Genomic DNA, 25406 nt, shown 5'->3' on the forward strand with positions numbered 1-25406 from the left:
TCTTCCCTCATGATAAATTCCTCCTTGGAAAGATCCTCACACGTAACCCTCTTCCCCGAGCCACCCCCACCCCAACGCTAAAAAGTCCCCCTGAAAACGTCTGTAAACTTCACAATAACCATTATTATATGTAAACAATGGTCAAAGTTTGTAACTTGCAACCTCTCCCCCGGGGACTGTGGGGGATTACATCGTCCCCAAAGATATAGTTATTGAATTTTCGACTACTCTGAACAGAATGGCTACCTAATAATTTTGATCCAGTGACTTTGGGAAAACAAATGAGCATGGGAAGGGGCCAAGGGGGTCTCTGATTTTTTCGTCACTTAAAAAGGGCACTAGAACTTGTAATTTCCGTTAGAATGAGCCCTCTCGCGACATCTTAGGACCACTGGGTCGATACGATCATCCTTGGATGAAAAAAAAACAACAAAACAAACAAACAAACAAGCACATCCGTGACCAGTCTTCAGGCAAAAAGTACAAAATTCACCTTTTTGTAGATAGGAGCTTGAAACTTCTACAGTCGGGTTCTCTGATACGCTGAATCTGATGGTGTGATTTTCGTTAAGATTTTATTACTGTTACTGGGTATTTCCCCCTATTTTCTAAATAAGGCAAATTTTCTCAGGCTCGTAGCTTTCGATGGGGAAGATTAAATTTGATGAAACTTATTTATTTAAAATCAGCATTAGAATTCAATTCTTTTGATGTAACTATGGGTATCAAAATTCAATTTTTAGAGTTTCAGTTACTATTGAGCCGGATCACTCCTTGTATACAGTTCGTCACCACGAATTGTTTGATTTACTTGAACCCTTGAACAACTCTCTGTAACGTTCCAATTCCCTGATAGACAACACATCAGTGATACACAGGCTAGAATGAGATTCTATCGGGTTTTCACGAGGGGGGTGGGGGGAAATCTTCGGATAAGGATTTTTGGATATGTGAATGTTAACATTGTACTTTTTACTTAAAGGTGTTACAATGTTCGAGGAGTTTGAAGCTCTTTTTCGGAATTCTTATAAATTTGTTTCATATAATTCCTGAATCATTGTCAAGTGGCGACTTTTTTGCATTTGAAAATTTATTCAAATAGGTGTTTTCTAATTTTCGGTAACTGTGGGTTAGCTGAAATCATGGCCAGTGCCGGAACACAACAGACACATATCTGATGCACAGGCTGAAATGTGCTTTTCTAAGTTTGCAACTTTTCTAACTTTTCTCTGATAAAAGGTAAAACACCATTGTAATCCCAGTGGTGTACTTTTCATTTTGATCTGCCGCCATTCTTGAGGGTTAATATGGAAATGAAACCAAAAACTGCAGTTTTTCCTGAAAAATCTCGTCTTAATGCTGTCAAGACGTATTCATCGAAAAGAATGCGGAAATGGAGGCATTAGCTTTTAAATGAGCCTTTAAACAAGTGTCTTTAAGATGCCAGTGTTTCCCTAAATCCTGGTAAAAAAAAAACATCTTTGAATTTTAAGCTAAAATGTCATCACCCCCATAAAAACGAGGTACCACTGGGTAATTTTATTCACATCGTATTTCCTTTATTGACTGCGAAGCTGAGGAACATAATTTTAGAATTTATAACATCAGAGGTAAATACTTTGGAAATTTGGCACTACATTCCCAACAGAACAATAAATACTAAACTGAGGTTCGCAATACTGAAACTTTGTAAATTAAAAGCAGGAGTTTAAACGTTGTAGCCTGGGGGACGGTATGGGAGGCTTACAGAGATTTCATTTCTGTTTTGCTTTGGGAAGCCCAAATGTCAATATTTTTCTTAGATAAAAGTAAGAGGAGGGGAAAACCTGTCAAAAATGCTGTATCCATGATTTTCATTAATTTTTAAGATAGAGGGCTAAAAAAAACTCCGGTCAAGGGTTTTTGACCATTGTATGTACACTAAAAGAATCTATTTTTAATACTGATTCCGAATCTGAAAAACTCACTAGGTCTAAGGATGCTTGTAAGTTAGCACAAGAAAATTTACAACGTTTTAAAAAAGATTCAAACATAGGATACTAAATTTTGTCAAAACAACATAATTAAATTTAGCGCAGCAAAGAACTGCGCCCAGGAGTTTCAAGCCACTATTGCAGGATCTCGTGAAAAGGTGTCGGATGGAAACTTTACAATCTTTACGTATACAAACTTTACTTACTTTACAACTTGACGCCGTAACCACTTTACAAACCTTATACAGCTTTAAAACTTTAATACAAACTTGAACTTTAATTTATTTTTAACTTTACTTTTTAATTTCACTTTTAACTTACCGTTAACTTAGTTTTTAACTTACTTTTTTTTTAACTTTGACTTGAAACTTTAATACAAACTTTACACCGTAAAAAGATTGTATAAAGTGCCAATTTCTGCCAAATTCGCTTCTAAACAAAAATGTTGTCCCGTTTACGACCATAATGATATCGAATGATACATTAATCAGCAAAGAATCATTTACCATCTATTGATGTAACATCCCAGCTTTAAAGGCCGTGCCGTTGTGTGGTGGTGTATTTGTCCCTAAACATATGTTAGTGATTTTTATGGATTTATCCACTGGAACACCAAAAATCATATGGGAGTACATAATGTTAAATGGGTAGGTAAAACTCTCCAAAACACAGATTATACAGATGATTCGAGTGATTTAGATAAAAATGTTAGTGAAATTTACAAATTTTTGATTAATAATTAGGGGTGTGAGGATAGATTTAAAATTAATATCAAGCCAAGGGCTTCTAGTTAGTGAGTACGGCCAGCAAGTAGTTGTTTCCGATTCAAACGGGAAGGAGACACTCGTAAGATTTAGAGATGTAGTTGACAGGATATTACGAGAATTTCACCAAGAGGCAAAAGCAAATAGTGAAAACAGAGAAAGGGATCAGCTTGACGAAAAATTGCAAACAGCTGGAAAAAAAAACCAGAGGTTTGTCGTGTCCAATGATTGGTTTTCTCCTAACACGAAGATCGTCAATAAGTAAGGAAAATTGTTTGAGTCCGATTACTTTTGAATTAGTAAGTAAGTCCAAAAATATACAATGCTTTATCGACCTACTAAATGAGACGCTGCCGAACTCAGGATGTCGAATTCTACATGCTAAGGATGATGCCGGTGTCTTAGTTGTACAAACTACAGGCAATTGTAATGAAACTTTGTCGACCAATTCGATTGGGAGTGATACCAATATCTTAGTTCTTCTGCTGTACCATACCAATCTTGATGCATGTGATATCTTTATGCAGACAGACACGCATTAAAATAACTGACGAGCGCAGGACATAAAAAGAATCAAGGACAAACTAGGAACCGAATCAGCAACTGACGAGCACAGGACATAAAAAGAATCAAGGACAAACTAGGAACCGAATCAGCAGAAAATCTATTCGTTTGCCACGCAATTTCTGTCAACGATACAACATCTAGACTTCATGACGTAGGGAAAGCAGCAGTGGTTTCCTTGTCACTAAAAAGGGTATTTTTAAAAATGCTTTCAAGATATCTTCATGACACAAGGATCCAACCGCTAGTAGATCACCGAAGACAGTGAGAAGGCTTTGCTCCGCATACACAAAGGGAAAAGTAATGAGAAGACCCTGAACAATGCCCGGGTGCGATTATTTACTATGCGGGCTGTGCGTTCAAATGCTTTCGTTCAGACAGAGCGACTTCTGCCAGCCTTGGCTGTCGTAAAGTACCACTTTTATCAGTGCTATTTGCAAATAATGAAGTGCCAAGACACGTCCGATTCACTAAAGCCCGAAGAGTGGGGTTGAAGCCTCTCTTCGTCACGGAAGATGCATCTTCTCATTACGACAGATGGTTCACCAGCACCAAAAAATCTGCTCAAGATGATACGGTGCCAGTTCACCATCGGGTACGAGTCTCTCAGTTACAGCTGCCGTCGGAAAGATTTACCCTATAGCTTTTTCTTTGGGGAGTGTAAAGAGGCATTAAATGCTAACGCTGCAGTAAGAGAGGTTGAGGATGATAACATAGATGAGTAGGGAGAAGAATTAGCTTCAGGCTATGCTTTAAAATCCCAAAGATTTGTATTTAATTTACCTGAGTTCTAGGCGTTCCCTTTTTATAAAAGATTGATCTCAAGTTTTTACCACGATTTAAGAATTAGTTTTCAAGAAGTTATGCTTATCAACCCCTCATATTACAAGGGTTTCAGAGGTAAAAATCAGGTAAACGGTAAAAATAACTGCTTTTTAAACTCATATTAGCCAATATACTACTTTACATGATATAAAATAATCTTCTGGTCCTAGAAATCCATCAAATAATGATCTGTGTACTTTACCCACCCCCTCCCTCTTTTCTATAAAGATGAAAATTGATACCCTGATACAGAAAAATGGATTTCCAACGTCGTATTTGGATTTGTCATGCTTAGTTTGATAGGAAAGTATTTAAACTCCAAAACTTTTATATACAAATATCTATTTCCCCCCTCAATTTCCCCCTTCTAGGGCAAAATTGGGACACTTGTACAGGAACGATTTTGGTGAATATCTTTTGTGCAATTCAGCTGATTTTTCTGAACATTTTGGTGCAGAAAAAAAATTTTGGTGTAGAAACTATTAAATATATGTTCGCACACTCTGGTATTTGTCCTAACGAAACAAGTTAGGAATCTCGTTTTCTTCCATGAGCCTTTGAGTCAGATCAGATCACGTATCCATATTTTGAATTAGTAGAACACGAGTTATTTAGCATCCTATATTTTTTTTCATCCAAAATTTTAGTTTTGCTTGTTTTAAAAGAAAACAGAACTGCAATATTTTGACCGACGACAATATTTTGACTGAGTGAGGCTCAGGAGATGCCAAATAAAATATACACGATTAGCTTCAGGTATTTTAACAGTGTGAAAGTTTCCAAGATGAAGAACAAACAAAACAAAAACAGTGACTTTTTCCGCTCTTTAGTTTGAAGCTAAGTTCTTCTGAGCTTGTCGGACCAATGAGAAGAAAACTCTATTGGCAGTAAGTTGTGTTGCTCAGAAAGCAGAACCTGAAACGATGAAATGACAACTTTTAATAGTAAATCTAATGGTAAAGTGCACATACACAAAATTAAATCACTGGTGCTGTGAATTTGGTTGCGTTAAAAGAATTTAAAATTTGAACCAGAATTAACGGCAGAAAAAAAACATATTCAAAAGTACCTAGAATTAGTAGAAATATTCAAGGCCGGAACAGATACTTTTGGAGCTCATCTATCAGCCTGTCTTGGCTGATCCATGTTAAAAGGAACACGGCTAATGCTCAAAGGGCACATACAAGATTCATATATTACTTCTTGAATTCAAAGGGGAGGGTCTTGACTCCCTTTCTACGCTATTAAATTCTCGAAATATATCTTACAATAATCAGGTCCTCTATTGTACAACTATCTGAATCTTTAAATAATTTTCAAGGTTGGAGTAAAATGGCGAGACAGAAGCACTGGTCGATTCAAGCACATCTGTGGCGGTTCTATTATTTCAGCGACTCATGTTCTTTCAGCAGCTCACTGCGTTGTTGGTTACTCTGTGAGCGATTTCAGAGTCGTTGTAGGTGGCAATTCGCTTCTTCAGCCAGGCCGTGAAGAGCAGATTTTGGATGTAGGGAAGTTCATTATACATGAGAACTATAATCGGCGTGAGTTTTTTTTTTTTTTACAGATTAAATCTATTCAAAAAAACGAGTTTTTTTGTCTTGACCCTCATCTCGTTGAGAACTCTTCAATATTTAGTGTAAGTTTTAATTTTATCTCGTGGTGATGGTGATCGCTGTATATATGACAGAAAAACTAAGTGTTTTTTTTTATTTAATGTTATTTTGTTTTACGTTCTTGAAAATCCCTATATCGACAAAACAATTGTTGGCTTGTCTTTGCAATAGAGAGGCTGCATTGATTCTCAAACTACAATTCTTTAATTATTTAGTTTCTTGACAGATAGTTTCTCCAGCTATCTCCTTTGACTACGGACTTGAATAGGACTTAATATTTCCTGTTTATAATATGTATTATTTTATATGACCTAATATATTACTACCTGGCCTGATATTATATTAGTATGATATATCGTGTTTTGAATTAGTTTAAGATTATTGTTAATATTACGTCGTTATTTTTTCTATAAAAGTCACAACCAATAAAAGATGCTGAGCAGTGTAGTTTTATTTGCATAATTACAAAAATTGTCCTTGAATTTTGACCATTTTCCTAAATGTGAAAGACAATAGGTTTTTTTTCGTATTTCAAAATCGCTTGTACAAGAATTTAAATTAAGTTAATTTCAACAGCATTGACGTACTTTAAATACTTCGCCAAATTTTATTTTTAATATGTAGATTAATTTCCGTGAAGAATGAGAACATGTAGTCTTTTGCCAATTTTGCAAGGAAAGACTGTGTAATATTTCAGTAAACAAAGAAAATGAATAACAGATATTTTATGGAAATTATATTATGAATGATATTTTATATATTATTATAAAATGATATTTTATGACAATCTTTTATATAGAATTCAGGAGTGGGTCCAATTCTAACATAGTTTTTCAACAGAAACTGGGGTCAGGCTTTTCTTTAGTCTAAACCAGGAGACTGATTTCAGAGCCTGAAAAATTTGTTAAGGATTCCACTTGGTAATTTTTGGCGTTTAGGTAAATTACCGTCGCAAACAAAGGCTGCCAATAGGGTCATTAATGGCTAAAACCATTATCCTAGGAAGACACAAGCTACTAAAACAAATGGAAGAAAAATAGGAACAAATCGTAGTTGACACACTTCCTCCAACCCTTCACACCCGTCCAAGAACTAATATTTGAGGTAATAAAAATTCTAAATTATTTTTGTTATAGAGCATTCAGGGTTGCTTTAGCTGGAAAAAAAGGCTGGAATAAAATATCCAGTGAGTCTAACTCTTAGACTAAAATTAAATAGTTGTCAGGGCTGAAAAATTATTTAATGGATATAGTTTGCAGGGAACACAAGGAGCTTCTAACTTAATTGACCATGGTTTCATAATATCATGTTATTTACTGGACGATTTAAGGTACCAGAACTAGCAAGCTCCTGTTTCTACTTTTGAAGCAGTTGAGATCAGAAATTAGTAAGCTGGTATTCTGATACTAGATCCTTAGGAACACATTCCCGGATACTGAAGACCCAATTTTAGGACGTACCAACACAAATTGTCATTCTATTTTTCAGTGTTGGAGATGTATGGAACCTTCATTACAATGGATGATCCTTCAAATAAAGCTCATTTTGAATTTTCTTTTAATTTATAATGCCCACAGTACCACCGACGAGTTAAAGCTATTCTGATACATTTGTCAATCTCGCCTGTAAAGACTTTCAAACGTGTTAAAGATTTTATTACTCTTTTTATAACCAGTGGGATTACTCCAATTTAAGATTTTGTGAATGAATAAACGATATCTTAAACTAAGAAAGAATTAAAAGAAAGACCATATCTTACATCTAAAACTATTTTATATCTAAAAAAGCAGCATAATATATTCCAATGTACCTTGGAACGATCAAACAGTTCGTCGTAACGAACTGTAAGTAAGGAGCCACCGGCTCAATAGTAATCGAAACTGTAAAAAACGAAATTTTGAAGCTAATAGATACATCAAAAGCATTGTATTTTTATGTTTATTTCAAATATAAGTTTCATCAAGTTAGTCTTATCCATTAAAAGTTACAAGCCGGAGAATTTTTGCCGTATTTTTGAAAAAAAGACGGAAAACCCCCCTAAAAGCCAAAAAATCTTAATGAAAATGACACTATCAGATTCAACGTATCAGAGAACCCTACTATAGAGGTTTCAAGCTCCTATCTGCAAAAATGTGGAATTTTGTACTTTTTGCCAGAAAAAAGGTCACGGAAGCGTGTTTATTTGTTTTTTCCCCAGGGGCTATTGTATCGATCCAGTGGTTCTAGAATATTGCAAGAGGGCTCATTCGAACTGAAATTTAAAGTTCTAGTGCCCTTTCAAGTGACCCAAAAATTTGAGGGCAACTAGGCCCCCTCCCACGCTCTGCAAGATTTGAAAGTTATTAACTTTGTCCATTCTTTACATACAATATTCATTATTGGAAAGTAAACAGACATTTTCAGGGGGTATTTTTTCTTGTGTGGGGAGGGTCGGGGGAGTAGGCTACGTGGGAGGATCTTTGCATAGAGGAATTTTACCTAGGGGAACAGAATTTTCCTTGAAGGGGCACCGGATTACCCAGAATTATTTAAAAAAGATCTGTAATTGAATAAAAGAACAAGTTTTTTCAACTGAAAGCAAGGAGCAACATTAAAACTTTAAATGAACAGAAAGTATGACATATATGAGGGATTTCACCCCCTCGTTAATACTTCGCTCCTTACGCTAAAGTTTTTTTTAGTACTTTCAAAAGAGCTATGTACTCAAATTAAATAGTCTTTGTAAATCAAGGGTCATTCTTAAAAATTGGAACAAAATTTGAACTTTAGCGTAAAGAGCGAGGCATTAATGAGGTGGGTGAACTCCCTCATATACTTAATAATTTCTGTTAGTTTAAGTTTTAATATTGCTCCTTAATTTCAGTTGAAAAAACTTGTTTTTCCATTAATTTTCTTTAGGTAGATAAAAGAATGGCGAAAATAATTTTTAGAGCAAAAATTCGTTGGAGAAAAGAATTTCTTAAGCAAGATTATATATAAGATCTTACTAAAATTAAATAAGAAGACACGTTTTAACAACTGAAAGTAAGGAGCAACATTAAACTTAAAACGAGCAGAAGTTATTATGTATATGAGGGGGGTCTCCCCCTCTTCAATACCTCGCTCTTTTCGCTGAAGTTCAATTTTTTTAGTGCTTTAATAGTGACTCTTGAATCACAAAGATTGTTTAATTTGAATAAATAGCTCTTTTAAAATACTAAAAAAAAATTCTGCATAACAACTTCAGTGCAAGGTATTGACGAGGGGGTGACCCCCTCATTTACATAATAATTTCTTTTCGTTTTAAGTTTTAATGTTGCTCCTTACTTTTAGTTGAAAAAACTTTCTTTCATTTAATTTCTGATCGTGTTTTAGATAATGCTGGGAAATCCGGCTCCCCCTCTCCTATAGAAAATTATGTTCCCATATAAAAATCACTCCATAAGCACATCCTCCCAGTTAAACACCCCCCACCTGAAAAATCCCCTTCAAAACGTCTGTATACTTCTCAATAACCAATACTATGTGTAAACAATGGGCAAAGCTAATAACAAGCAGCCCTTCCCTTGGGTCTTTGGGGGGTTAAGTCATCCTCAAAGACATAGCTATTAAATTTGTTGACTTTACTGAACAAATTGGCAATCGAAAAATTTTGATCGGGTGCCTTTGGGGAAAATATGAGCGTGGGAGGGGGTCTAGCTCCACTCCAATATTTGGTCACTTAAAAAGGACACTAGAACATTTGATTTCCTATCAAATAAGCTCTATCCTGATCTTCTACGATCACTTGCTCGATATGATATATGATAACCCCTGGGAAAAAAACTAAAACAAATAAACACGTATCCGTGATCTTTCTTCTGGCAAAAAATGCAACATTTTACATTTTTTACATAGGAGCTCAAAATCTCTAGAGTAGGGTTCTCTGGTATACTGAATCTGATGGAATGATTTTCATTAAGATCACTTGATTTTTGGGGTTGTTTCACCCCTTTTTCAAAAATTGGGCAAATTTTCTCAGGCTCATAAGGACTTTGATAATAGCATTATATTTGAGGAATTTTAAATATTTTGAATAAGCATCAAAATTTGATTCTGTTCATACATCTATTGTTATCAAAACTTTGTTTCTTAGAGATTCAGTTACTACTGAGACGTATCGCTCTTTACTTAGAGGTTTTTGCCTCGAACCGTTTGATAAATCAGACAATTGACATTGGCGTAAATATAAGATAAGTAAATCTTCACCTTTAACCATACTAATTGGAAAGTTTTCGTAATACAATCATTATGTTCATGAGCGCCAGCAAGGAGATGGTAGGGGGCCATAGAGCAGAAGGGCGGTAGGGGGCTGTAGAGCAGGGAGGCGGTAGGGGGTGTCTGGAAAACGAAATATTTTTAGAAAATGAATTTAAAGATGAAAAGGAGAAATTCTGCCGTTTGGATCACGTTAAAACAAACCTCTTGGTAGTACTCAACCCCCCTCCCAGTTAGGTACTTCGTGACGGCACGCTATGCTCGCATTGGTAAACACTATCAAAGATGATTTTTGACTTATTGTTGGTTAGACCAAAAATAGGGATATGAAAAAGAACATGAAATGAATTCTTTTTCACTTACTCAAGATATGTAGATTTGTGAAGATTGGAGTTAATTGTAGAAAGTAATTTACATCAGAATGTTTCTGTGAAGTGCGTGTTTACAGCAGTCTTTGAGCTCTAAACTCAACCTTGTTATGTTTTCTAAAAAGGTCATGGTTTAACAAGATTTATATCTGTGGATATGAACGGGGCTAATATGGTACTCAGAGGCAGTTTTTTGCCTTTGAGCGTCTCAAGTTGATTTTGAAACATAAAACAAGAGCATGAAAAACGGCCAAAGTTTCAGCTGGTTCCACCAATTGGTTGAACCTTGCAAACCTTACTATAGAAAGACAAATTCTGAGCCTCAGCTACTCCTGATAAATATAGCACCATTAACAAATCCTCAGTAGCTAATTCAGGCATTACCGGTCTAGGAGGGCAATTATTTTAGTTAAAACCAGTTAATCCAGTTTTGCAATGCCATTAAGACCCACTTATGGTCAAATACAAAAATGCTTGTTTTGTGGCTAATTGTTAATTTGACTAATAGTTTGGCTAATCCTTTTGGCTAATTGTCTAATCAAAATTGTTAAGATCTTACATATTTTGAAAGTAAAAGATTTTTTTTAGTGTAACGAATCTGAGGTAATTTAACTGGCAGTTTTTTCTTCGTTTTTTCACTAGATCTAGGTTTATTCTGCTCTGATCAGATCACTGGCGTAAGGGCTTAAGTGAGAATACCATCAAAGTCCTTTGTTCAATTTTCTAACAGATAGGACATTTCTAACTCATAAAGAAACGGAAACTATTACAATCAGTGGCGTCAATTATGGAAGGGGTACGTGCCCCCAAGTTTATTGCTTCTCCCACAGATTTTGAAAATGCCTTTTTGGTATTTTTATTAGAAAAATTGAAAGACAACAAATATGCATCTCCCTAGGGGTGAAAAACTACATTTTGCCCCCCCCCCCTTGATTTTCGCAAATTGACGCCAATAATTACAATGAACCAAATGTAAGAAGTAGTTTTCGAAGAATAACATCCAAAGTTGAACAACTAAAGCCTTTAATAGTTTAATTCACTTCGTTTTCATCAACATAACTATGAAAAATAGACTTAATTATGTTTTTAGATACATTTTGAGTAATTAATTGCAAAATAATTTCCGACACAAGCAAAAATTCAGTTGCTTCAAAACAATAAGAACTAAGACTTTTAAATAACTACAATTTCATTACAGACTGCTATGGAAAAAAGCCATCCAAACATTTATTATAAGCTACAAACCACTAATCACAATTAAAAAAATCTTTTATCGATTTTTATTTTTGAGGTCATTAGGTGAAGTGTTAGCTAAGCTAAAAAAAATCATGTAATGGCTTCACTAAGCCATATATATATATATATATATATATATATATATATATATATATATATATATATATATATATATATATATATATATATATATATATATATATATATATATATATATATATATATATATATATATATATATATATGTAAGGGTGGACTATTTAGTTATATAATGGTAAAGAAATTGGAAGTTTCACAGAAAAAATCCAAGGGCGATTATCTTCGCAAAATTATAATTTGGCTTCAAACGCCTTTAGTTTTACGTCTTCATAATTTCCTTGGAAGAGAAGCTCCATAGAAAAACATCAGGATCTACTCTCCCTTTTTTCTCCATTGTTACACATTAAATATAGTGTTGGATACTTTTTACAGCATCTCGGTACAATAATGACGTTGCGGTTATACGATTAAGCAAAGCTATACGATTTGGAAATCAAGTTCAACCAATTTGCTTGCCTCCAGACAGTTCCTACGAGCAGGATGGTCGGAAATGTATCATATCGGGATGGGGTATAACTAAACGTAGGTAATCTCTGTTTATTTTATCATTATCAACCCTTTCTTTCGTTTTAAATAAGCCCGATATTAGCTTCAGTGATTAATGCTTAAAAGTTATCATCTTTTCAGCTTTAGTATTTTAAGGTTAAGATTTTAAGCTTTGTTTTACCTATATTATAATCTTTTTTAAATGTGAAGATCATTTCAAGTGGTTTGAGTGATTACCTCATAGAACGACAGGAATTAGTAGGATATAACTTTGCTTTATAAGACAAGGACCGAACAGTGACCTTGTGCTGATCCTCAGAGAATTTTTTTTATTTTAATAAACTTTTTTTTAACTAATGCCGTCAGCACTTACACCCAAGCACTGAAAAAATAGCATTACCCAGTAAACTGAAAAAGCTGAAAACAAACTTTTTTTAATTTCTTAATTTTGGTTTTAGTTAATGGCCACACTCTCTCTGGATCCATCTTGATATTCTCTTAATGAAAGCAGACTAATTTGTTTTAAGCTTTATTTTGGCTGTGAATGGCTAGGTTAATACTAGTGTGGGAAACAAACAGCATTAAAAAGAAAAAATGCACCAAAATAAAAGTGTTTGGTAAATACTATAGTCGAAAACAAAGCACAAGTTAAAAAAAATTATAAAACTAGAATAAGGTTCTTAATTTTATTTTGGGCTTTATAAATCAATTTTAGGTTTCAAATAAAAAACGCTACATGGCGTTGAGAGCTTTTTCCTCAGAAAATATTGTCGAAAGAGTTTTCGTACTCTTTGTTGTTAGGTTTCACCTGCGATTGTAATCTAACTTTAAATGGCTGCTTTTCAAAGATGAATTCAGTTGTTTGTTTTTTTCACCAAGGCTTTTAAGTACTACATTTTCATAAATAAATGATTTCCTTAAGCCAAACTGATTTGGCTAATACTACTAATTTAGTTAGGGGTCGTGACTGACAATTTCAAATTATTCTATTTTACACACTGTTGCTCTTACAGAAAATAGGGGAAAAGCTATTCAAAAAACACAATTTAAGACTAATTTTCTATTGTTTTACTCATGTACTAGGGTCGGGTTTGCCATTTTTGAGCCCGTTCTCCCTAAACTATTTCTCCTACTTGTAAATTGGCCTTTCAAATACAGATAAAAAGAGCAACGAGTCCTTATTTGAGACCGTCAGACAAAGTCCTTGTGAGCTCAACCCCTTCTTCATTCTTTTGGTTTACCTTTCCTCCGATGAAAATTCTTTAGGTGCCCCCTCCTACTTCAACCACCGCTGGAAAACATCCTGGATTCGGCCATGCACTGTAGACAAAATATTTGATGTTATTCGCAGTTTGAGTCGAACTATTCAAAAAGATAATCAATTATGTTGGTCACGATTAAAATGCTGACTGTTATGCCTAACTGCAATACGAAGATACTGAAAACATAAATAGCTTTTTTAAAAGAAGATTTAAGAAAAAGAATTTATTAACCCCAACTAATATGAGTTCTCGTGTAAAATTAAAATAAATAAGAAAGATGACAGACAAGGAAAGAGAAAAACAAAATAAATCCTAGTGACGCTACTGGGAGTAAGGTTTAGAGTTCACCATTGCCCCTAAAACATGCAAAAAAAAATTATAATTTTTTTTTAAATCCATACTGAATAATTCTACCAAGTCGCAGACAAACTTATTGAGTCTTATTGAGTCTTTTCTTAGTAGGGGTCCTCCCCCAGGCCACTCAGGGCATCCCCAGGTGCTGGATAGGGGAACGTCCTACAGATATGTAGGATACCTTCATAGAAGGTGTGGACCAAGGGGGAACCTAGCTCCTTGGGGTTCATAATTGAAACTGGGACACCCTCGCTCGAAGGTCAGAAATACAGGTGGAGGAGGAGGAAGGCCCCTCTGATGTACACCATGCAGGGACCACCGGCGTGTGGACATGTCCCGGTGGCTACACACCTTCCCCTAGCAATGGGGAAAATGCTCGGCGTCGCAGACCACCGAACGGGAGGATCCCTTCCCTTCTTAGAGGGACAACTGTGAAGGGCAGACGATCCAGATTCATGGAAAATGGCCTCTGCTAAGGGTAATGAGGAGTGGCTTACCGCTACCCCGACAAATTAGCCATGAAACTCCTTCTCTTAAATATAAACTATGAAAATGGCGAACAAGAAAGTAAGAACTCGTGCTACCGCGTCCGGGGTAACCAACGGTATGAGACCAAGAATTACAAATTGCTACATTGATATTGATGATAATTTCGATAATGATGATAATGAAAATGATTTTGTTACCGCGTCCGGGGCAGTCGACGATCATTTATCCGATTTGACGACTCTCCAGTCGGAGAAGATTTCATTTATCCTAATCCCAAAAACATATCTCTCACTAGGAACGATAAACGTACGCGCATTAGCCAAACCAGGAAAAAGCAAACTAGTCCTAAACGAGATGAATCGTTACCGCTGGGACATCGTTGGACTATCTGAGACTCACCTTCCCTCCACATGAATAGAAAGTATCAACGACATCACGCTCATCACATCTGGAAGAAGTGATGGAGTTGACCGCCAAGGTGTCGGTTTACTGCTCTCCAAGCGAGCCAAACAGTCTCTTCTTGCCGTCCGTCCTGTCTCTGAACGTATTATCACCATTCGTCTGAAAGGAACCATTGCCAACATGGCCATAATCCAAGTTAACGCCCCAGACTCATCCCGGAATGACCAAGAAGCTGAAAAATTCTACATCCAACTCCAACACACCGTTGACACGGCTCCCAAGAAAGATGTTCTGTTCGTGATTGGGGACTTCAACGCCAATGTCGAACACTCAAATGATGGACTTGAAGACGTCATGGGCAAGTTCATGCATGGGGGGCAGAACCACAGTGGTGAAATGCTCATCGACTTTTGTCGGGATAACGAACTTTTCATAACGAACACCATGCTCCGTTATAGAGAACAAAGGAAAGTTACTTGGAGATCCCCTGACAGCCGCACTGCAAACACCATTGATTACATACTTGTCGGGAGGCGATGGAAATCATCAGTAATGAATACAGATTCCATAGCTGGTGGCGACTTTGGCTCGGACCACGTTCTAGTCATGTCTGAGCTCCGTTTTTGCGTATTCGGAAGCCCCAACAAACTAAGAAAAGCTTACCAGGATATTGTGTCGACCTGCTAAAAACATAGAAAGAAGGAACAGGTATAGAACAGCACCCTCAAACAAGTTGTCAAGAATCCAACCCATAGAAGCTCCAACAGCAGAAGAAATTTACCGATTGGTCGACGAAAGCGCATCCATCATCAGAGAAACTGCTAGTGAAATCCTGGGAATTCAGACCCATTCGGATAAACCGTGGGTCACCCCCGAAATTATTGATCTATGTGTGCAGAAGTGCGCCCATACTAACAAGGTATATCGACAAAGCAAGGACGAGTAAAGAGGCTGAAGCGCCTAGTAGAGAAGAAAATCCGGCAAGCTCTATGACACTACGTCAATGATAAATGTCGTGAGTGTGAAGAAGCCTTTCAAAAAGGTAATAGCCACTTCATGTACAAGAAAGTCCTTGAACTGTCAAAAAAGAAGTTATCGGCTGCTCCTACACTGTTAGATAAATACGGGCTCCCAATCACGGACTCCGAGGGAAGACGAGAACGATGGAAGGATCACTTCAGCGAAATAATCAACCCGATAATAACGCCCGACCCGAACATCTTACTATCTTTCCCACTACCGCAGTACCCAGTAGACCCAAGCCCTCCTCCACTAGGAGATGAAGTGCTCTCAGCTATAAAATCACTAAAAATTAATAAAGCCCAAGGCTCGGATGGTATTCAGTCAGAACTACTAAAAGCAGGCCCAGAAGAACTGGTTGATATCTATCACAAAGTCATAACAAGTGTCTGGGAAACGGGCCACTTCCCCAGATTTTGGGTGAAAGCCGCCATCGTCCCCCTTTTTAAAAAGGGGGAAAAGGGTGACTGTAACAACTACAGACCGATAAGCTTAACTAGCCAACCGGCGAAGATTCTTTCAAAAATACTCCTTGACCGTCTGAAATCTCCGACAAACCATATCTTAGGGGAATACCAAGCAGGCTTTCGAAAAGACCGCTCTACCATAGACCAGATTTTCTCCACTCGGCAAATGATGGAGAAATATATCGAATTAACGAAAGAGTTTCCATAATCCATCTCACCATATCAAGTCATAAGCCTGCTTGAAATTATTGAAGAGAAGTAGCAGCTTGGAGAGTAGGAAACCGATACCTTGGCGGTCAACTCCATCACCTGGTTTGGCTAATGTGGTACGTTTAGCGTTCCTAGTGAGAGATATGTTTTTGGGGTTAGAATAAACGAAGTCTTCTCTGACTGGAGAGTTGTCAAATCGGATAAATGATCGTCGGCTTCGCCAGACGTGGTAACAAAATAATTTTCATTATCATCATTATCATCTTTATCATCATTATCATTGTCAGAATTTGCAATTCTTGGTCTCGTACCGTCGGTTACCCTGGACGCGGTAGCACGAGTTCTTACTATCCTATTCGCCATTTTCATAATTTATATTTAAGAGAAGCAGTTTCATGGCTAATTTGTCGGGGTAGCGGTAAGCCACTCCTCTCTACCCTTAGCAGAGGATATTGTCCATGAAGCTGGATCGTCTGCCCTTCACATTTGTCCCTCTAGAAAGGGAAGTGGTCCTCCCGTTCGGTGGTCTGCGACGCCGAGCAACTTTTCCCATTGCTGGGGGAAGGTGTGTAACCGCAAGGACATGTCCACGAGCCAGTGGGCACTGCATGGTGTACATCAGAGGGGCTTTCCTCCTCCTCCGCCTGTATTTCTGACCCCCCCCCCCCGGGCAAGGGTGTCCCAGTTTCAATTATGGGCCCCCAGGAACTAGGTCCCCCTTGGTCCGCACCTTCTATGAAGGTATCCTACATACATGTAGGACGTTCCCTTATCCGCCACCTGGGGACGCGTGAGTGGCCTGGGGAGGCCCCCTACTAAGAAAAGACTCAATAGGAGTCAATAGGCTTGTCTGCGACTTGGTAGAATTATTTAGTATGGATTTTTAAACCATTGTAATATTTTTGCATATTTTAGAGGCAATGATGAACTCTAAACATTACTCCTAGTAATGTCACTAGGATTTATTTTGTTTTTCTCTTTCCTTTTCTGTCATCTTTCTTATTTATTTTAATTTTACACGAGAACTCAGATCAGTTTGGTTTAACAAATTCTTTTTCTTAAATCTTCTTAAAAAAACAACTTTTTCATGTTTTCAGTATCTTCATGTTGCAGTTAGGCATAATAGTCAGCATTTTAATCGTGACCGACATAATTGATTTATCTTCTTTATTGTCTTTTTTGCATAGTTCGACTCAAACTGCAAATAACATCAAATATTTTGTCTACAGTGCATGACCGTATCCAGGATATTTTCCAGTGGTGGTTGAAGTAGGAGGGGGCACCTAAAGAATTTTCATTGGAGGAAAGGTAAATTGAAAGAATAAAGAAGGGGTTGAGCTCACAAGAACTTTGTCTGACGGTCTCAAATAAGGACTCGTTGCTCTTTTTATCTGTCTTTTAAAGGCCAATTCAAAAGCAGGAGGAATAGTTTACGGAGAACGGGCTCAAAACTGGCAAAGCAGGCTCTAGTACATTAAACAATAGAAAATTAGTCTCAAATTGTGTTTTTTGAATAGCTTTTCCCCTATTTTCTTTAAGAGCAACAGTGTGTAAAATGGAATAATTTGAGATTGTCAGTCACGACCCCTAGCTAAATTAGCAATAATAGCCAAATCAGGTTGGCTTAAGGAAATAATTTATTTATGAAAAGGTAGTACTTAAAAGCCTTGGTGGAAAAAACAACTGAATTCATCTTTGAAAAGTAGCCATTTAAAATGATATTACAATCGCAGGTGAAACTTAACAACAAAAAGTACGAAAACTCTTTAGAAATTATTTTCTGAGGAAAAGGCTCTCAACGCACTGTCTTTGCTCAAAGAAACATGGAATTTTCATTGAAACCTCTCGGAAATAACCGAATTCAAAAAATATGACTTTTTCTTGCAGGTGCGTCTAATAGAGCAATAGAAGTGTGGCATCTTCATAAATACTTCTTAGAAATACCTCTTATATGGTTTAAACTTATCTCTAATAACAACCCACTCCTTGGAATTAGTTGTTAGGGTTCCCCGCTTTCTTTAAGTCACGGTTTCTTTAGCTTATATTTTATCCTTTGTAAGCTTTTTCATTTTTTGTTTTTTCTTTTGTTGTGTTTTTTTTCAACATCTTTAAGAAAAATGTCTTAAACCACGTCTTGAAATGTCTTGAAACGCCTTGAAAAAAGTTCTGATGAAAAAATGTCAAAGAAAACGTCTTGAAATATCTTGAAAAAATTTCTTGAAGAAGAAGGTCTTAAAGGCGTCTTGAAATGTTTTGAAACGTCTTCAAAAACGTCCTGAAAAAAAGTTTTGAAATGTCTTGAAAACTTCTTGAAGAAAAATATCTTGAACAACGCCTTGAAATGTCTTGAATCCCCTAGAAAAACATCTCGAAGAAAAATTTCTTAATCCCCTCCCCCAGCTGCTTCATTAGTGGACTCTAACACGCCATTTTACTTAACCCTTTTATGCAACACCCAAAAAAATCCTGATTTGGCCGGCCCCTTAAAGTTTTTCTCTACACCATCAGGTTTTAAATCATAAAGATCAATGAAATCCTGATTGGGCGGAGGCCCCTGAAGGCTATTTAAACACACAAAGAAACTTTTCCGTAACAACCAAATAAATACTGATTTGGCGGGACCCTGGAGTTCTTTAAACACCCAGAGAAAATTATGACATAAAAATCAAAGAAATCCTGAGTTGGCGGGGTCTCGTATGTTTTTTAAGAATCAGAGAAACTATTAAGTAACTAGCTGTTGGGGTAGCGCTTCGCGCCCCCCAAGCCCCCCGCGTGCGTAAGTCGTTACGCGCCATATTAGTTACGCGCCATTGCAGTTGTGTCCCTGTGTCCTACCTGTGAATATAGATAAAAGAGAAAAGATTTCTCTTTTCGTTATATATATATATATATATATATATATATATATATATATATATATATATATATATATATATATATATATATATATATCTATATATATAAAAATAAGTTGTCTGTGGATGGATGGATGGATGTGTCAGGTGACGTCACCTGAAAAAACTGGATCAGGTGACGTCAAAACTGAAAAAACTAAAAAAAGGCAAAAACTACAAAAAAAACTAAAAACTAATAAAAAAAATAAAAAAGCTAAAAAACTAAAAAAACTATAAAGGTAAAAACCAATAAAAAACTAAAAAAAAAACTGAAAAAACTAAAAAAAGGCAAAAACTACAAAAAAAACTAAAAACTAATAAAAAAAGTAAAAAAGCTAAAAAACTAAAAAAACTAAAAAAAGGTAAAAAACTAAAAAAAATAAAAAATAAAAAAAACTAAAAAAAAGGAAAAAACTGAAAAATAAGCTAAAATAAAGGTAAAAACCAATAAAAAACTAAAAAAAAAAAAGGAAAAAACTAATAAATGACGACACTCAAAGAGAAAAAAAAGGCAAAAACTACAAAAAAAACTAAAAACTAATAAAAAAAATAAAAAAACTAAAAAAACTAAAAAAAGGCAAAAACTACAAAAAAAACTAAAAACTAATAAAAAAGCTAAAAAACTAAAAAAACTAAAAAAAAGGCAAAAACTACAAAAAAACTAAAAACTAATAAAAAAAATAAAAAAGCTAAAAAACTAAAAAAAACTAAAAAAACTAAAAAAAGGTAAAAAACTAAAAAAACTAAAAACTAAAAAAAACTAAAAAAGGTAAAAACTAAAAGAACTAAAAAAGAAAAAAATAAATGACGACACTCAAAGAGAAAGCGACCAGGACAAAAGGAATGTTCGATTAGCAATCAACAAAGCACCGGGACACAGGGAGTATAAATGACGACCCGGGGGAAACAGGGGGATATAAATGACGACCGGGACAAAAAAACTAAAAAGAAAAAAAAAACTAAAAACTAATAAAAAAACTAAAAAATCTAAAAATCTAAATAAGCTAAAAAAGAAAAAAAAAGGAAAAAAATAAAGGAGAAAAACAAAACTAAAAAACGAATGTATATACAGACCGGGACACCGGGATACAAATGACGACCGGGACCCGGGACACAGGGAATATAAATGACGACCGGGACACAGGGACACAACTCCGGTACACCGGGATACAAATGACGACCGGGACACAGGGAATATAAATGACGACCGGGACACAGGGACACAACTACAACGGGGACACCGGGGGAAACAGGGGGATATAAATGACGACCGGGACAAAAAAACTAAAAAGAAAAAAAAACTAAAAACTAATAAAAAAACTAAAAAATCTAAAAATCTAAATAAGCTAAAAAAGAAAAAAAAAGGAAAAAAATAAAGGAGAAAAACAAAACTAAAAAACGAATGTATATACAGACCGGGACACCGGGATACAAATGACGACCGGGACCCGGGACACAGGGAATATAAATGACGACCGGGACACAGGGACACAACTACAACGGGGACACCGGGGGAAACAGGGGGATGTAAATGACGACCGGGACACCGGGACAGGGAATGGTCGATTAGCAATCACCATCAACAAAGCTCAAGGGCAATCATTAGAATCATGAGGTATAGATCTGAATACAGATTGTTTTCCCATGGACCATTATATGTTGCATGTTCAAGAGTCGGTAAACCTGACAATCTATTTATATGCAAAGACAATGGGACAGCAAAGAATGTTGTATATTCGCAAGTTTTACGTAGTTAAAACCATATATATATATCTATCTATATTCACAGGTGGGACATAGGGACACAACTACAATGGCGCGTAACTATTATGGCGCGTAACGACTTACGCGCGCGGGGGGGCTTGGGGGGGGCGCGAAGCGCCCCCACCAACTAGGTGTTGGGGTGGCGCGAAGCGCCACCCCAACAGCTAGTATATATATATATATATATATATATATATATATATATATATATATATATATATATATATATATATATATATATATGTTTTTAACTACGTAAAACTTGCGAATATACAACATTCTTCGATGTCCCATTGTCTGTGCATATAAATAGATTGTCGGGTTTATCGACTCTTGAACATGCAACATAAAATTGTCCATGAGAAAAACAATCCGTATTCAGATCTATACATCATTATTCTGATGATTGCCCTTGAGCTTTGTTGATGGTGATTGCTAATCGAACATTCCCTGTGTCCCGGTAGTCATTTATATTCCCAGTATCCCGGTCGTCGTTTGTGTCCCAGTGTCCCAGTCTGTAATTTCTCTTTGAACGTCCCGTTCGTCATTTATATTCCCTGTGTCCCGGTCGTCATTTGTGTCCCGGTCTGTAATTTATCTTTGAGTGTCCCGGTGTCCCGGTCGTTATTTTTGTCCCGGTCGTCATTTGTTTTCCGGTGTCCCGGTCTGTAATTTCTCTTTGAGTGTCCTGGTCGTCATTTATATTCCCTGTGTCCCGGTCGTCATTTGTGTCCCGGTGCTTTGTTGATGGTGATTGCTAATCGAACATTCCTTGTGTCCCGGTCGCTTTCTCTTTGAGCGTCCCGGTCGTCATTTATATTCCCTATGTCCCGGTGTCCCGGTCGTCATTTGTGTCCCGATGTCCCGGTCTGTAATTTCTTCAGTTGACAAACATGACGTCAGTCGACACACAAACATGACGTCACTCGACACACACACACACACACAGACAACTTATTTTTATATAGATAGACTAGCTGTTGGGGTGGCGCTTCGCGCCCCCCCGCGCGCGTAAGTCGTTACGCACAATATTAGTTACGCGCGATTGTAGTTGTGTCCCTGTGTCCCACCTGTGAATAGATATATATATATATATATATATATATATATATATATATATATATATATATATATATATATATATATATATATATATATATATATATATATATATATATATATATATATATATACTAGCTGTTGGGGTGGCGCTTCGCGCCACCCCAACACCTAGTTGGTGGGGGCGCTTCGCGCCCCCCCTAACCCCCCCCGCGCGCGTCAGTCGTTACGCGCCATAATAGTTACGCGCCATTGTAGTTGTGTCCCTATGTCCCACCTGTGAATATAGATATATATATATATATATATATATATATATATATATATATATATATATATATATATATATATATATATATATATATATATATATATATATATATATATATATATATATATATATATATATATATATATATATATGGTTTTAACTACGTAAAACTTGCGAATATACAACATTCTTTGCTGTCCCATTGTCTTTGCATATAAATAGATTGTCAGGTTTACCGACTCTTGAACATGCAACATATAATGGTCCATGGGAAAACAATCTGTATTCAGATCTATACCTCATGATTCTAATGATTGCCCTTGAGCTTTGTTGATGGTGATTGCTAATCGACCATTCCCTGTCCCGGTGTCCCGGTCGTCATTTATATCCCCCTGTTTCCCCCGGTGTCCCCGTTGTAGTTGTGTCCCCGTGTCCCGGTCGTCATTTATATTCCCTGTGTCCCGGTCGTCATTTGTATCCCGGTGTCCCGGTCTGTATATACATTCGTTTTTTAGTTTTGTTTTTCTCCTTTATTTTTTTCCTTTTTTTTCTTTTTTAGTTTATTTAGATTTTTAGATTTTTTAGTTTTTTTATTAGTTTTTAGTTTTTTTTTCTTTTTAGTTTTTTTGTAGTTTTTGCTTCTTTTTAGTTTTGTTAGTTTTTTTTTTTACTTATGTCCTGGTCGTCATTTATACTCCCTGTGTCCCGGTGCTTTGTTGATTGCTAATCGAACATTCCTTTTGTCCTGGTCGCTTTCTCTTTGAGTGTCGTCATTTATTTTTTTCTTTTTTAGTTCTTTTAGTTTTTACCTTTTTTAGTTTTTTTTAGTTTTTTAGATGAAAATTTTTTTTAGTTTTTTCCTTTTGTTTTGTTTTTCTCCTTTATTTTTTTCCTTTTTTCTTTTTTTTCTTTTTTGGTTTATTTAGATTTTTAGATTTTTTAGTTTTTTTATTAGTTTTTAGTTTTTTTGTAGTTTTTACCATTTTTTTAGTTTTTTTAGTTTTTTTTTTTACTTATGTCCTGGTCGTCATTTATACTCCCTGTGTCCCGGTCGTCATTTGTGTCTCGGTGCTTTGTTGATTGCTAATTTATATTATATTTATATTTATATTTTTTATATTTATTAATATTTTTTTAGTTTTCTTTTTCTCTTATTTTTCAGTTTTTTCCTTTTTTTTTAGTTTTTTCTTTTTTAGTTTTTAGTATTTTTTTTGTTTTTTACCTTTTTTTAGTTTTTTTTAGTTTTTTTAGTTTTTTAGCTTTTTTAGTTTTTTTTATTAGTTTTTAGTTTTTTTTTAGTTTTTGCCTTTTTTTAGTTTTTTCATTTTTTTTTAGTTTTTAGTTTTTTACCGTTTTTTAGTTTTTTTTAGTTTTTTAGCTTTTTTAGTTTTTTTTCTTTTTAGTTTTTTTGTAGTTTTTACCTTTTTTAGTTTTTTTTCTTCTTTTGTATTAGTGTGAACTAATTCAGACGTCATATGCGGACAAACACGACGTCACTCGACAGACAGACAGACAGACATAACCCACAAACAACTTATTTTTATATATATTTATTCATATTACACTTTGAAAAATCTTTACGTGCCAAGCATGCTAAAGCTCCAACAATTTAAATTAAACATCAAAATTTGGGGTATCTGTTTTAAGGTTTTCGAATTACTTTAATCTATTTTCAAAATATATTGAAATATTTGTGCAATTCCCAGTTTTTTTTTAGTTTTTTCTTTTTTTAGTTTTTTAGCTTTTTTAGTTTTTTTTAGTTTTTTATCTTTTTTTTTTTTACGTTTTTTCTTTTTAGGTTTTTTCTTTTTTTAATTTTTTTAATTTTTAATTTTTTTTTTAGTTTTTTCTTTTTAGTTTTTTTTTTAGTTTTTTACCATTTTTCTTTTTCGAATTACTTTAATCTATTGTCAAAATATTTCGAAATATTTATGCAATTTCCAGTTTTTGTATTCTAGTTTGTTTTCTTTTATTTATATAGAAGATATAATCTGGCGTAACGGACAGACAACTTATTTTTATATATATAGATATATATATATATATATATATATATATATATATATATATATATATATATATATATATATATATATATATATATATGTTTTTAACTACGTAAAACATGCGAATATACAACATTCTTCGCTGTCCCATTGTCTGTGCATATAAATAGATTGTCAGGTTTACTGACTCTTGAACATGCAACATATAATTGTCCATGGGAAAAACAATCCGTATTCAGTATACCTCATTATTCTAATGATGTGTCCCTGTGTCCTGGTCGTCATTTATATTCCCTGTGTCCCGGTCGTCATTTGTGTCCCGGTATCCCAGTTTGTAATTTCTCTTTGAGTGTCCCGGTCGTCATTTATATTCCCTGTGTCCCGGTGTCCCGGTCGTCATTTGTGTCCCGGTCTGTAATTTCTATTCAAACAATCCCTGTGTCCCGGTCGTCATTTATATATCCCACCTGTGCCCCCGACGTCCCCGTTGTAGTTGTGTCCCTGTGTCCCGGTCGTCATTTATATTCCCTGTGTCCTGGTCGTGATTTGTGTCCGGGTGTCCCAGTCTTTAATTTCTCTTTGGGGTTCCCGGTCGTCATTTATATTCCCTGTGTCCCGGTCGTCACTTGTGTCCCGGTGTCCCGGCATGTAATTTCATCAGTTGACAAACATGACGTCAGTCGACAAACAACTTCATGACGCATACAGCTCAATCCTTATAATGACGTCAGTCGACAAACATGACGTCAGTCGACACACAAACATGACGTCACTCGACACACACACACAGACAACTTATTTTTATATATATAGATAGATATAGATAACCAAACACATGACGTAACAATCAAAGAAATCCTCGAAGCAAACATTTGCATCTTGATTCGACGGGGCCACTGATGGCTTTTTGGGCCTTGAAGGTTTTTTAACACTCTTTCTTATGTACTTAACATATGAATCTTGAAGAGAACATTCTTTTTGTGTCAAATGCACCTTCATCTCTTAGGAAACACTCCCTATTACGTAACATGCATCTGTGTC

At 35.6% G+C, this 25406-nt stretch overlaps 1 protein-coding gene across 5 annotated transcripts in view; it reads left to right on the top strand.

Annotated features, from left to right (window-relative positions):
• LOC136038659 (trypsin-1-like) overlaps nt 1-25406 on the top strand; it is a 75573-nt gene that overhangs the window by 44937 nt on the left and 5230 nt on the right. For 4 of the 5 annotated variants that reach the window (XM_065721921.1, XM_065721920.1, XM_065721922.1 and 1 more), the window contains exons 8-9: nt 5448-5670; nt 12054-12203. In XM_065721921.1, the coding sequence (XP_065577993.1) occupies nt 5448-5670; nt 12054-12203 (373 nt within the window). Of the gene's footprint in view, nt 1-5447; nt 5671-12053; nt 12208-25406 lie in introns of all 5 variants that reach the window. The other variant, XM_065721924.1, reaches the window with a different exon arrangement.

Source organism: Artemia franciscana, chromosome 18 (genome assembly GCF_032884065.1).
Source record: "Artemia franciscana chromosome 18, ASM3288406v1, whole genome shotgun sequence".
Taxonomy (NCBI): domain Eukaryota; kingdom Metazoa; phylum Arthropoda; class Branchiopoda; order Anostraca; family Artemiidae; genus Artemia; species Artemia franciscana.